The sequence below is a fragment of the Tamandua tetradactyla genome, chromosome 7 (assembly GCF_023851605.1).
Source record: "Tamandua tetradactyla isolate mTamTet1 chromosome 7, mTamTet1.pri, whole genome shotgun sequence".
NCBI classification, from domain to species: Eukaryota; Metazoa; Chordata; class Mammalia; order Pilosa; family Myrmecophagidae; genus Tamandua; species Tamandua tetradactyla.
This window is the reverse complement of record NC_135333.1, coordinates 114,200,925-114,213,910: the sequence shown is the minus strand read 5'-3', so window position 1 is coordinate 114,213,910 and position 12,986 is coordinate 114,200,925. Positions and strand designations below refer to the sequence as shown.

General features: G+C 52.3%; 1 protein-coding gene across 1 annotated transcript; it reads left to right on the top strand.

The window, feature by feature from the left end:
* The first annotated feature begins 82 nt into the window (after nt 1-82).
* KRT8 (keratin 8) lies at nt 83-7,212 on the top strand. Its single transcript, XM_077110785.1, has 9 exons — nt 83-521; nt 2,767-2,975; nt 3,600-3,660; nt 4,106-4,201; nt 4,788-4,952; nt 5,157-5,282; nt 5,831-6,051; nt 6,219-6,277; nt 6,841-7,212. Exons 1-9 carry the CDS (start codon nt 180-182, stop codon nt 7,038-7,040), a joined length of 1,479 nt encoding a protein of 492 aa, XP_076966900.1. The 5' UTR covers nt 83-179; the 3' UTR covers nt 7,041-7,212.
* Nucleotides 7,213-12,986: the final 5,774 nt, after the last annotated feature.

The window sequence follows — 12,986 nt, the reverse complement described above, 5'->3', positions numbered from 1 at the left end:
GGCCCGGCCCCCTCTGGGCCCAGCCACTCAGGTATGAGGCTGCTCCCCCTCCCCTTGGGTTGGGTTGCCCTTTATAAAGGGCCATCCTTGGGAACTGTCCCCCAATCTCGAAGCAGCAGTCCTCGGCTCTTTCTCTTTTATCTGGTTTGGCCCGTCTGCCCACTTCTTCAGCTTCCACCATGTCCATCAGGGTCACCCAGAAGTCCTACAAGGTGTCCTCTTCCGGCCCCCGGGCCTTCAGCAGCCGCTCCTACACGAGTGGGCCCGGCACCCGCATCAGCTCGGCTTACTCCCGGGTGGGCGGCGGCGGCAACTTCCGGGGTGGCCTGGGCGCCGGCCTGGGTCTGATCGGGGGCTATGGCGGGGCAGGGGGTGCAGGCACCATCACATCCGTCACATTGAACCAGAGCCTGCTGAGCCCCCTTAAGCTGGAGGTGGACCCCAACATCCAGGCCGTGCGGATGCAGGAGAAGGAGCAAATCAAGACCCTCAACAACAAGTTTGCTTCCTTCATCGACAAGGTGAGGTCCCTGAGGGTCCCCACCCTCTTTCCGGGCCACCCCGTCGGTGGTCACATCTCCAGCCCCCCAGTGGTCCGCCTGCCTGACCCCACCCTCCCTGGCAACACCTCCCTTCCCACCTCCGACGGGCTCCTCCCTTGCGCCCTGGTTGGGGCTGGGGCGGGGACAGGGAGAGGGTCTTGGACCGGCTTGGGCCTCCAAATCCTGGGGCTTCCTCCCTCAAAAACCATCCCTAACTCGAGTCCTAATCTCTCTGTAAGGTTTTCGTCCTGGACTAGTCACCGCTGTTAAGCTGTGCGGTGGGAAGGGGGCCTCCGCCAGGCTCAGCCCTTTCTTCTAGCGCTGCCCTGCTGACCCCCCAATGGGGTCCCGGTGCCTAAACATTTTTATTGTCTTGAAATCGGAGTTTGATAGGATTCTAGAAGGAAGCGGGTGCCTGATTCAAACGGGCAAATATTGACCGAGGCCCTTGGCGCCCCGGGCCCTGCGTGTGGGGGGCACTAGGGTGAGTCATACATAACTTGGCCCCTGCCCTGGGAGCCGGCAGCGTGGGCGGGGCGGGCGGGGCGGGCGGGGCGGGGCCAGCCCGTCCCCCACCGTGTGGGGAGGGGCCGTGGCCTGTGGGAAGGGCTAGGCCTGCACGTCGGGTCTCTTAGCGGGGCCCGGGCTGGCTTCCGGAGACGCTGCCTTCAGGACTCAAAGTCCGCTTGGGTTTCAAGCCCTGTTATAAAGCCCAACGTTTATGGCTTCAGATAACGCGTTGCCCAACGCCCCTCTCCGCACTCGGTCCTTGTCCCCTTTTACTTTCCCCTGGCTCCGCCCCACCGACCTGGCTCCGCTTCTTCACAGAAAATCCCAGGCCGGGTTTTGCAGCCTTAGGGGCTCCTAGGCCCTGGGCGGTGGGAGGATTGGGCCCCGCCCTGCTGACTGGCTCCTCGGAGGCATTGTGGGAAAAGAAGGAGGGAAATCCTGGGGTAGAATAGAGCCCTTAGGAATTGGAGGATCCCCACGCCCCAACCCCCTCACCAATGAAACGATATTGCCCTTTTCTTTATGGAGGGCTTACTGGTTCCTTAAGTCTCTAAGCACCTGTGCCTTTACTTCTTGACTGCGTTTTGCTAGCTCTGGGGTCCTTGCAGCCAGTAGTTACGCACAGGCCCTGGAGTAAAAAATTCCTGGGTCACATCTGGCTCAGCTGTTTTCTAACTGGGTAGTTTTGCTCAATCTGATGTCCTCGTCAGTAATCCCTAGCAGATTAAAGAGTTTTTGCCTCTTCGGGGGTATGATAAATGCAGTGTGCTTAGCACTGCTTGGCCTACATTAAGTAAACCTTTAGGACTAGATATTTTAATTACTATTATTTTTACTATTTTGGGGCAGAATGACCTGAGGAAGAAAAGTATTTACAAAGAGGGTGTGGTGGGGTCTAAACTATACCTTTAAAACATCCTTCTTTTTCAAGTCCACTCACTTTTTAGAAAGTTAACAACTTTGGGTTGATTAAACTTAATTGCATTCCTCTTCTTGGAACCATCTGTTCTTAAAATTTCTTCTCTTATTGTGCCCTATTTTTTTTCCTAAGACCTGGTTTGCTTGAGCCCAAGGATCCTAGGACCTTTGTGTTTGGGGCAGGAAGGCTTGTGGATGTGGATGTGGGGGTGGAGTGTGGTGGGGGTGCGAGAACCTCTCTGAGGTCCTCTTTGTCTTTGGACAGTTTCTAGCAGGCACTGAATAATCTCCAAGTGAGTGCTGTGGGGAAGGTGGGAGGGGTCTTCAGTTTGCAGACAGACCACTTGTCTTTTCCTTGGCTAAAAGTGACTTTGTACAGAAATGGGGCTCAGGGCCCTCCTGAGTTCCTTTAGGCGGTGGCAGAGTTGAGGAGACTCAGACTCAGAGAGAGTAAGCAACTCAAGGTTATGCAGACAGGTTAGTAGCAGAGTTTGGCTAGAATTAGTTCTCCAGTGCTCTTCAGCGGGGTAGGACTAAAGTTTCCCTAAAATCTCCATGAGTCTTTCCAAAGTTACTCCAAAGTATAATAAAGATGATATTATTTAGTATCACGTTTTCTTTAAAAGTATCTTCAGAAAACTTGGCCATTTTTATTGATCTGTAATATGCAAGCTGAGTAAGACCTGTTGGCTCTGCAAATACAACTTCAAGTTAAGTTCTTTGAATGCGCTCCCCTCCGCCTGAGACTGAGCCCTGGCCTAATGCAGACCTTCTTGCTCCTTCTTCCCCTGCGCAGGTGCGGTTCCTGGAGCAGCAGAACAAGATGCTGGAGACCAAGTGGAACCTGCTGCAGCAGCAGAAGACGGCTCGGAGCAACATGGACAACATGTTTGAGAGTTACATCAACAACCTTCGGAGGCAGCTGGAGACTCTGGGCCAGGAAAAGCTGAAGCTGGAAGCAGAGCTTGGCAACGTGCAGGGGCTGGTGGAGGACTTCAAGAATAAGTGAGCCACCTCTCCTTCTCCAACTGAAGTTGCCCTGCCCTGTCCCTTGGGACTAAAAGCCAATCCCTATGACCCTTTGCTTTGGGGCTATACAGTCCTATATAAGTGGGGTGACCAAAAGACTGGGTTTGCTCAGGACAGTCTAGGTTTATGCCCACTGTCCCAGCATAATTGTTAATAGTGTCCCCTTACAACCTCTGAACTGTCAGATTTGGACAATACATTATATATTTACTATGTGCTGTTTATATAGTAAATCTACAGTGGGAGAGATGGGTAGCCAGCTGGCCTTGGTTTTAGATTTTCAGCCCTGGCTCTATTTATTCTTGACCTCCAGTAAGGTCCCTCTGAGGTCTCATGTCAGTCCCTGATGCTAACATCCCAATATACCCAAACCGCTATGTATTTATGGGTTTGGAGAGAGAGTTCCTGTTCTGGGCCTCCCCACTGGCTGATGATAACATGGAGTGGGTATGTGAGGAAGGTCAGGTTGGGAGGACCAGCCCTCTCATATCCTTCATCTCCCATGAATTAAATTTTCTAGATATTCATGCCCTTTCCAAGAGACCCAGGACAGCCTTACCTTTGCCTTCATCCTCTGATTCTAAGTCTTTTCCTCACCAGGTATGAGGATGAGATCAACAAGCGAACAGAGATGGAGAATGAATTTGTCCTCATCAAGAAGGTGAGAGAGTACCCCTTTCCCCAACAAGGCCCTGGAGATGGGGGTTTGGAGATTCCGATTAAGTTCTGTCCCTAAATGTTTCCAAAGAGTGGGACAAATTCATTTATTTCAACAATTGAGTGCCTCCTAGGTACATAGCATACATGGAAGGGTAGACGAGAATGGAGAGATAGCTAGGTGCATTTGGACATCCTTGTCAGAGGTCTGGCTATAGAAGGCTTCCTGGGTGTGAGAAGGAGGAGAGTGTGCTGTAGGAGGCAGAGATAAAGGCGCGTGGGCTGGGGATGCAGGAACAATGCAGCAGAGGCTAGGCTGGAGGACAAGACCCTAAGGTGGGGGTGGATGTTGGGGACTCCTCCTGGGTTGTGGGGTCCCCCTGGGTTGTGGGGTCGGGTATGAACGCTCAGCTCAGGCTCCCTGTCCCCCTGTCCCCTTCTTACCCCAGGATGTGGATGAAGCTTACATGAACAAAGTAGAGCTGGAGTCCCGCCTGGAAGGGCTCACTGATGAGATTAACTTCCTCAGGCAGCTGTATGAAGAGGTAAGGTCTTGGGCTGGAGGGTCAGTTTCCCAGCCCATTAGTGTCCCCCCCACCCTGGTGCCTAGCCACAGACTCCTTCTAGCCCCCAGGATACTAACAGACAACGGCCCAGCACTGAATAATTACTGCTACCAATTCTCACCTAGCATGGATTCTCTACCTCTTCTATTCCCCTGCATGAGGGAAGGTTTATTATCCCATTTCACAGATGAGAAAATGGGTTCATAGAAGTGAAAGAACCTGTCCAGAGTCATCATGCAGAAACCCAATTGCAGCTCAGATCCCCTCCGTAACTAAGGCCTTTGGACCTAACTTTTGGCCCATAATGGATTCCTCTGTGGCTTAGTATTTGTAGCTGAGAGAATGGATGGCCTCTTGTCCTTTGGTTATTCAAACAAGTCCAGATTTCCTTTTATGCTTGCCACACTTCCGCTCTACTTCCCTCCGTGTTCCAGGCCTTTTGTGCCCTCACTCCCACCTGCTTCTTTTCTGTGGTCCCTGCCTTGTCCCCTAAGGGAGGCCCTTCTGCAAAAAGGAGCTGCTGTGGGTGGGGAAAGCATCTCATCACCTCCCCCTGCCCCCGTAGGAGATCCTGGAGCTGCAGGCTCAGATCTCGGACACGTCCGTGGTCCTGTCCATGGACAACAGCCGCTCCCTGGACCTGGACGGCATCATCGCCGAGGTCAAGGCCCAGTACGAGGACATCGCCAGCCGCAGCCGGGCCGAGGCTGAGAGCATGTATCAGATCAAGGTGAAGAGCAGGGTTGCCAGACTAGCCCCCTCCCCCCTGGCCAGTCCAGTGCCCTAGTGCGTGAGGCCTGTGCTGTGAATGGGGCCTGCCGGGTGGAAGCCGGGGGAAGGTTTTCAGTGGTGTGTGTGTTGGGGGACGACGTGACCTGGAGGGCACCTTGAGTCCTGGGGGCTCCATCTTGAGCCTCACTCCTCGTCTCTGCAGTACGAGGAGCTGCAGACGCTGGCTGGGAAGCACGGGGATGACCTCCGCCGCACAAAGACGGAAATCTCCGAGATGAACCGGGGCATCAGCCGGCTGCAGGCTGAGATCGAGGGCCTGAAGGGACAGGTGCGTGCGGGCAGGGGTGGGAAAGCATCTGCAGGCACCTGGGTGGGAGGAGACAATGTAGGAAGGGGCGAGGGTGCCCGGTGCTCCAGGAGAGAATCTTAGGCCTGATTTCGGGGGTTGGAGGTGAGAGCTACAGTCCAGCTTCTGACAGCACCTGGGAAGCTGAGGGATGCAGAGCTGGTCCTGGGGCCATGACAGGGGTGTCAGGGGGCTGGTGTCCAGGATGAGTTCCCCAACATTATTTTATTTCGTCTATCTTATATATCAGGGTAAAATAGGGTTCTGATGCTACAAGATGCTATAAGAAAGTTCAGCTAGGGTGGGAGATAATAACTTACAGTCCCACAGGTGAGAATTTTGTGAGCCTGGTAGCTGTCTGGTGGGGGCTCCAGCTCCCCATTCCCGCTCTGGGTCCTAGTCTTGCTGGTAGAGTTTTGTCTGAGCTCGGAGTAGGTTAGTCCAGGTCAGGGAGAGGGAAGGTAGCTGGGTCCCAGGGGTCAGGCACACCAGACTCCCATCCGCTGCTTCCCTGCTCCTGCCCCCCACAGAGGGCTTCCCTGGAGGCCGCCATCGCTGATGCTGAGCAGCGCGGGGAGCTGGCTGTCAAGGACGCCAATGCCAAGCTGGCCCAGCTGGAGGCTGCCCTGAACCAGGCCAAGCAGGACATGGCGCGGCAGCTGCGCGAGTACCAGGAGCTGATGAACGTGAAGCTGGCCCTGGACGTGGAGATTGCCACCTACCGCAAGCTGCTGGAGGGCGAGGAGAGCCGGTGGGTGCTGGGGGGAAGGTCTCCTCCTGGCCCTGGTGTCCCAGTCACTGGGATCTGGGATGGGGAGGGGCGGGCGCTGGCTGTCGTCCCCTCGGGACTTGGGTCTTGTTCTCCTGGTACAAGGGCCAGAAGTTGGCCCTGATTCCCCTCTTTTCCTCTTGGTACAGGCTGGAAGCTGGGATGCAGAAAATGAGTATTCACACGAAGTCCTCCAGTGGCTACTCAGGTGCGTGTCCTGGACCCTGCAGGTAGAAGGCAGGAGGGTAGGAAGCCATGGACTCAGGAAGAGATTGTCCCCAGTTGCTTGTATCCTGTTTGTCTTGAGCACTTGAGAGCCCAAGAGAAGGAAAAGGCACCTGCTCTTGGGGGCAATCCCAGGGTGATGGGGGACACATCCAGGACCCATATAATATATTTCCTAATAGAAAGCACCCAAATAATCAGTAGCTGTGTGCCGAGAATTGTGCTAAATTCTTCACATTGCTTTATTTTATTTATTTGTTATACAACCCCTATATAGTTTCCCATTGTACAGATGGGAAAGCTACAGATGAGGTCCTAATAAATGACTCGTCCAAGGTCACATAGCTAACATTGAAACTCTTGCCCTGGTAATTCTGGAGTAATGTATCCAGCAGTGGCTGGTGTGGCTGACCTGGACTGGATCCCCCATCCCTGGGAGGGGTGGAGGGCTGTGCAAGGAGTGAGCAGAGAGGGGCTCCCGGGGCCTGAGGCGGGGATGGGCTCCTCTGCTCATGTGCTCACGTGGCTGCCTCTGTCCCTGATCAGGTCCGCTGAGCCCTGTCTTTGGGGCCCTCCCAGGCACCGGCAACAGCTACGGCCTGAGCTCCTTCCAGTCCAGCTTCGGCTCTGGTGGGGGCCCCAACTCCTTCAGCCGCACCAGCTCTACCAAGGCGGTGGTCGTGAAGAAGATTGAGACCCGTGATGGGAAGCTGGTGTCTGAGTCGTCCGATGTCCTGCCGAAGTGAACTCCCACTGCGGCCTCTCCCAGGCCATCCCCCTGCCCTAGAGTCTGGGGACAAGGAGCTTTGCAGGGGGGCACAAGGAACAGGAGACCTGGGGTACCCCTTCTTGCCCATGACCCCACCTAGAAGCAAATTTTGGTTTTTCCAAAATAAAGCCTCAGTTGTCTCAGCCAAACCAGCCTAATGTTTATGTGTACAACTCTTTCCTGGGCCTGCAAGGGGGGGTAGTCTGGCCTGTGTCTGGGCCTGGTAACTGGAGAAGGCCTAGGAAGAGCCTCTGATGGCGGGAAGGCTGGGCTTCTGCAGGCTGTTTCCAAGGAGCTTCCTTTGTTGAAACTTGGTGCCACCTTGGTCATTGCCATAGGAGTCCACGCCTGCTACCACAGTGTTTTGCAGTTTACAATAAGCTCTCGGAAGGCCTGGTTCATTTCATCTATGCAGTAGACCCTGTGAGGCAGGCAGAGTAGGTTATGATGATGTTACCAGGAGAGACTTCGGTCTGCTTTGCTGAGGCCATAGCACATGGACATCTGCATCAGGACCATTGGCAGAGTTGGAGAAACCTAGGAAATTTGAAAGTGACAGAGCTAGAATCCAAGCCCAGGACTGTCCCAATTCCTAAGGCTGTACTCCTCAGCCAGGCACATGGCTTTTAACAGTGGCCAGAAAAAACTTAATTCCATCTTTTCCTGCCGGGGACTAAGAAATTCCTGCAATTGGTAGGTAAAACGGCCACACTTTCTAAAAACCAGGGAAGTTATAGGACTTGGCTTCTCCCTATCCCACTCACAATCAGACCCACTTTGCTTTGCTACTCACTCCAGCCCTTCCCACCCTCACATGCTGTGTTTGTATTCAGGGCTGTGTATACATAAAGGTGTGTGTGCATTCTGTGTTTGCATGCGTAGGGTGTGTTGTGTTTGGGCGTGCACAGATTTCATCAAGCATGCGAGTAAGGGGCTTACCTGTCTTTCTCAAGGCTTAGGGCAGGAACTGAGGTTTGGGACACTGCAGGATGGGGCAGTGCATCCCAACACTCCTGCTCCTACTGCCACCATCGCTGAGTTCCAGCTAGACACAGCTGTCCTTTTAATAACTGGCTAACCGGCAAGACCCTCCGATACTGGCCTTCCTGTGGAGTCTTTTCCAGGGCTCCTGTTCCTGGGCCCTTGGCTTCCCAGCCACTGGCTCTCCTGCCCCACCTCACTAGCCCCTAGCTGCTACCTCCATGCAGCTGTGCTTCTACCCAACCCCTGCCACCCAGTCCTGGGGCCAGGGCCAGGGCCAGGGTTGTGGACACTTGTAACAACAAAGGACTTCACTCTGGTGATAAAATGAGCAGCACCATTATCTAGAGCAGTGGCCTTCCAACTATTTTGGCAGTGGCCGGCAGTAATAGATTCCTTTTAATCATGACCTACAAACATACACAATCAAAATGTTCATAAAACAACACCTTCCTCTGCCCTCTGTTCAGGTGCGCCTGCCCTCTCACCAGTTCCCGGGCGCCAGAAGGTGGTGTTAGAGCCCAGGGCAGGGGTGGTACCTGGTGAGACGGACCTCTGCCCACTGGAGTCCCAAGTCAATGTTTTCATTTGGGCCCCTCCCAGGCTGATTCCTGCTGAAGTCAACCCCTGTCTTATCAGGCCCTGCCCTCGGAAGTGGGCCTGGGGCTCCTGCTGCCTTTCAGGAGTGTTTGCAGCCTGGGGGTTTGCTCAGCGGAGGGTGGGAACAGCCAGAGAGAATTCCCTTTCTCCCTCTATCCGCTCCCTGTGTTTCTCCCTCCCTCCCTTGCTTGCTGCTGGGTCACTCAGCATTTAGGGGACACCGTCCCATCTCCATTTCGGTATTTAAACCTAAGAGCTAGAAATTAAATTCTCATTTAGGCAAGGAAACTCAGGAAGGATGGAAGCTAATATTTCTCGTGGGAGCTAACATTTCTTCCCGGAAGGAGGGCAAGGAAGGAAGAGGACTATAGCACGGGTGGGTGGTCTCCTGGGTCGGCTGCTGGGCTGCCTCTTTACATATTACGGTGGGTGTTGGTTGCTTTGTTTATCCAGCATCCCTTCTCCCTTATTCGGGCCACGGACCACGTCCCCACCCCTCCCACCACTTCCTCTTTCTTTTCAGGAACTGCACTCCAGCTCCAGCCCCGTGGTTCTGGAGGGTTTGCCAGTCACGGCTCCTCTCCTCTGGGCCCACGAGGGTAGGCGTGAGCCAGCTTGGACGCCCCCAGGGTCATCTTTGTCTCTCTCTGAGGTATGACATACGTGCAGTAACGTACGTGCAGGGCCAGTGTTACGGGAACGGCTCGAGGACGTTTTCTAGCACACCTGGGATAAAAAAAGATTCCCTGCATCATGGAAGATTCCTTTGGGCCTGTTACCAGAAGATACTTTTTAAAAATACAAATCTGATTTGCTTACTCAAAACACTGGTGTGGACACCCGAGACGAAGCCCCGAGTCTGGGCTTGGCCCACAGGCCGGTGCCTGCTCTCAGCCAGCACTGCGGTGTTCAGTACTTGGCTCACATCATGTTTTCTCTTTCTCTTTTTTAAAAAATATTTTATTTTATTAATATTTATTTTAACCTGTTTCCTCTTGGTTGGGTTCATTGCACATGGTGCTGCCTCTGCTTGGAACACGCTGCCTTTCCTAGGAGCACTCGGGTTTTCCTGCTCGTGACTTGAAAGTTCAGCTCAAAAGGAGCTTCTGAGTTTTCTAGACATCACAGGCTGGGTGGGGCATTTCCAGAATAAGCTCTCAAATATCCTGCTGTTCTCCTTGTCGATTATATTCATGCGTCCGCAGTGGTATTTTATCAGTGCCAGTCTTCTGCTCCAGACTCTGAGCTCCAAGGGGTCAGGCCCACACTGCGTCCTCCTGGGTCTCCACTGGTTCTCCAGCATCTAGCAGGTTGCTGGCTGGGCATATAGTAGGTGAACAAGAAAAAATTGTTAAATAAAAGAATGAAACTTTCCATATTGATGGTCACTAACCCCCTCCCCCCCTTTACTTTTTCTCTGCTATTTTAATCCTTTTAAACTTCTTCCTTCTGGGGAGATATCAATTTGTGAAGGCCTATTTCAGAAACAGCTGCAGTATTGCTCTTCTTAAGGGTCTCCCTGCTAAGTGGCCTCAGGGAGATTCAGGACCATGCCCAGTCCCAAGGCAGGGACAGTCAGGGCCTTAGTAAGTGCTTGGAAGGCCTGGAGAGAGCTGAATCCCGCCTGCAGTGGGCCGCGGGTCAGTGGCTAGTGCCTGGGGGTCAGGGGCGAGTGGGAAGAGGTGAATACAAAGACAACCAAGATGGGGTCCTTGACTGCAAACGTACAGCTTACTTGGGAAACTAATATCAGAGAAAATTTAATTTTATTTGTTCCCTGACTGCGAGGTTATTCATCTGTTGGTGTCTGGGGTGAACCAGATACTGCATTAGGATCCCGGATGGGAGAAGCACATGGCAAGGGAAAGGAGTCAGTGTGATTGCTGTCCTCAGTGGCAATTTAGTGTGACACTGACTGCTAGTGGTCCCCAATGCCAATTCTCCCCCTTTCCTCTATAATTAGAATCCCCGCTTTACAGTTGGGCACATGGCTATCTGGAATAAAGACCGCATTTTTCTACTGTCTTTGCAAGCCGTGGCCATGGGATAAAGGGATGTAGATGGAAGTGGAGAGTGCAGCTTCTGGGAAGTATCTTTAGAGAGAGTGAGCGTGAACCCTCCCTTTCTGCTGGCAGGAATGCACACCTAGGGGTTAGAGCTCAGTGGCCGTTTTAGACCATGTGGTGACCTGCAGAATGGAAGCCACTCTTGCCAGGGCAAAAAGACAGAAGAGACCTGGGACCCTGCCCTCGTGAGGTGCCATAGTAGCCTTGGACAGGTTATTTCCATATGTCTGGAAATTGATAGAGAAATACATTTCAATTTGAACTAAGCTGCTGTTATTTTGGGTTGTTTTGTTACTCCACTAAAGCTGATTGTACCGATTTGAAGCTATTATGTACCCCAGAAAAGCCATGTCCTTTAATCCTCATTCAGTATTGTTGGGTGAAATCTTTTGATTGTTTCCATGGAGATGTGACCCACCCAACTGTGGGTGGTAAGTTTTGATTAGATGGTTTCCATGGAGATGTGTCTCCACCCATTCAAGGTGGCATTGCTAACTGGGGCCCTCTGAGAGGGAACCATTTGGAAAAAGCTTTTGAGCAACCAGAACCAACAGAGTGCCCACAGCCAGAGACCTTTGGAGATGAAGAAGGAGAACGTCCCCAGGGAAGCTTCATGAAACAAGAAGCTGGGAGAAAAAGCAAGCAGGCACAAGGTTTTTACACTCACACAGTCACATCGTAAAAGGTATATAGTTATACAGCTGTCTTCGAGAATCAAGGCTACTGGAACACAGCTCAATAGTTTCACCTACTTCCCTCCAGCCACTCCAGTACACCATAAACTGAAAAGGGATATCTACATAATACATAAGGATAACCTCCAGGACAACCTCTCAATTCTGTCTGAAATCTCTCAGCCACTGAAACTTCATTCTGTCTCGTTTCTCTCTTCTGCCTTTTGGTCAAGAAGGCTTTCTCAATCCCATGATACCAGGTCCCAGCTCATCCCCAGGATTCAGGTCCCACATTGCCAGTGAGACTTAGACCCCTGGGAGTCATGTCCCATGTAGAGGGGGAGGGCAGTGAGTTCACCTGCTGAGTTGGCTTAGAGAGAGGCCTCATCTGAGCAACAAAAGAGGCTCTGTGGAGGTGAATCTTAAGCATAATTATAAGTAGGCTTAGCTTCTCGTTTGCAGGTATAAACCACTAAAGCCAACCTTAATACGGTGAGCTTATTAGACTGTTTCATTCACCAGAGAAGCCCAAGGGTGAATGGAGTCCTGACTGTGGGTAAGTGAACTGGCTTCCAACCCTGTTCCTTAACTGGCTCTGTGATGTTTGGGAAATCCCTTCCCTCTCTGGGCCTCAGTCACTCCACTTAAACAAAGAAGGGTTTTAACTCCACCCTGGACATTTTTGTGAGTCGTGGAGGCAGAACCTGGAATTTGTATTTGATCTCCATAGCTGTAGATGTCATCTGAGGATTTTTTTTTTGGGGGGGAGGCAAGGAAAACAAATCTGGCATTTTCTGATCGGGACGCATGACTAAAAGCAGCAAAGTGGAAAGACCACTGGATGAGAAGTCTGAAGCCTTGGAATGACATGCAGGCTCTGCCACTCACTGCATCTGTGACCCAGTTTGCTGCCAGTGAAATGGCGATAAACTGACATCCTAGGGTAGTTGTGAGGATTAAATGTAATAATGTGTGTGACAGTGTTCTGTGAAGTATAAATGGTGAGGCTCCCACAGGAGGATAAATTCTATCTCCTCTTCTGTGTGTCTCTTGCTCATTCTAGTGCATCACCATCACTTCCCACACAGCCCAGGGAGCCTCAGAAAGCAGGAAGGGGTTAGAAAGAAGGTGGAGGGAGCCCCGGAAACATCTGCCTGCTTTTCATCCTCTTCCTCAATCTGGAGCTCTTTCCAGATTGTTTTACCTGCCCGGACCCTCCTACTAACGGCAGAGGAGGTGATTAGAACACAGGACCAAGGAGAGGACCAAGCCCGTGGGCTTGACGTGGTGGATGGTGGCTTTACAACTTGTCACCTTTGTGCCCATGGGCTCTTCACCCAGACTTCAGGCGCCCCCTGGAGGCCATTGTGGGGAGCGCCCAGTCAAACCTGTAGTCTGCTCCCTTCTTCTGGACTATTTTCCTGACACTGTATTTCCTTTCAGCTACTGGTCTACCTTTGGGGGCTTACTGGGGCAGTGAGACTAGATCTGAAAGGCATTTTGGAAATCTTTTGGACTAGAGGATCTCAAATTCAAACGCCACAGTGTTGAAGCCAGTGAGGTAAAAGAGTGAAGGGAATGTGGGGTAAGAAATGGAGACAC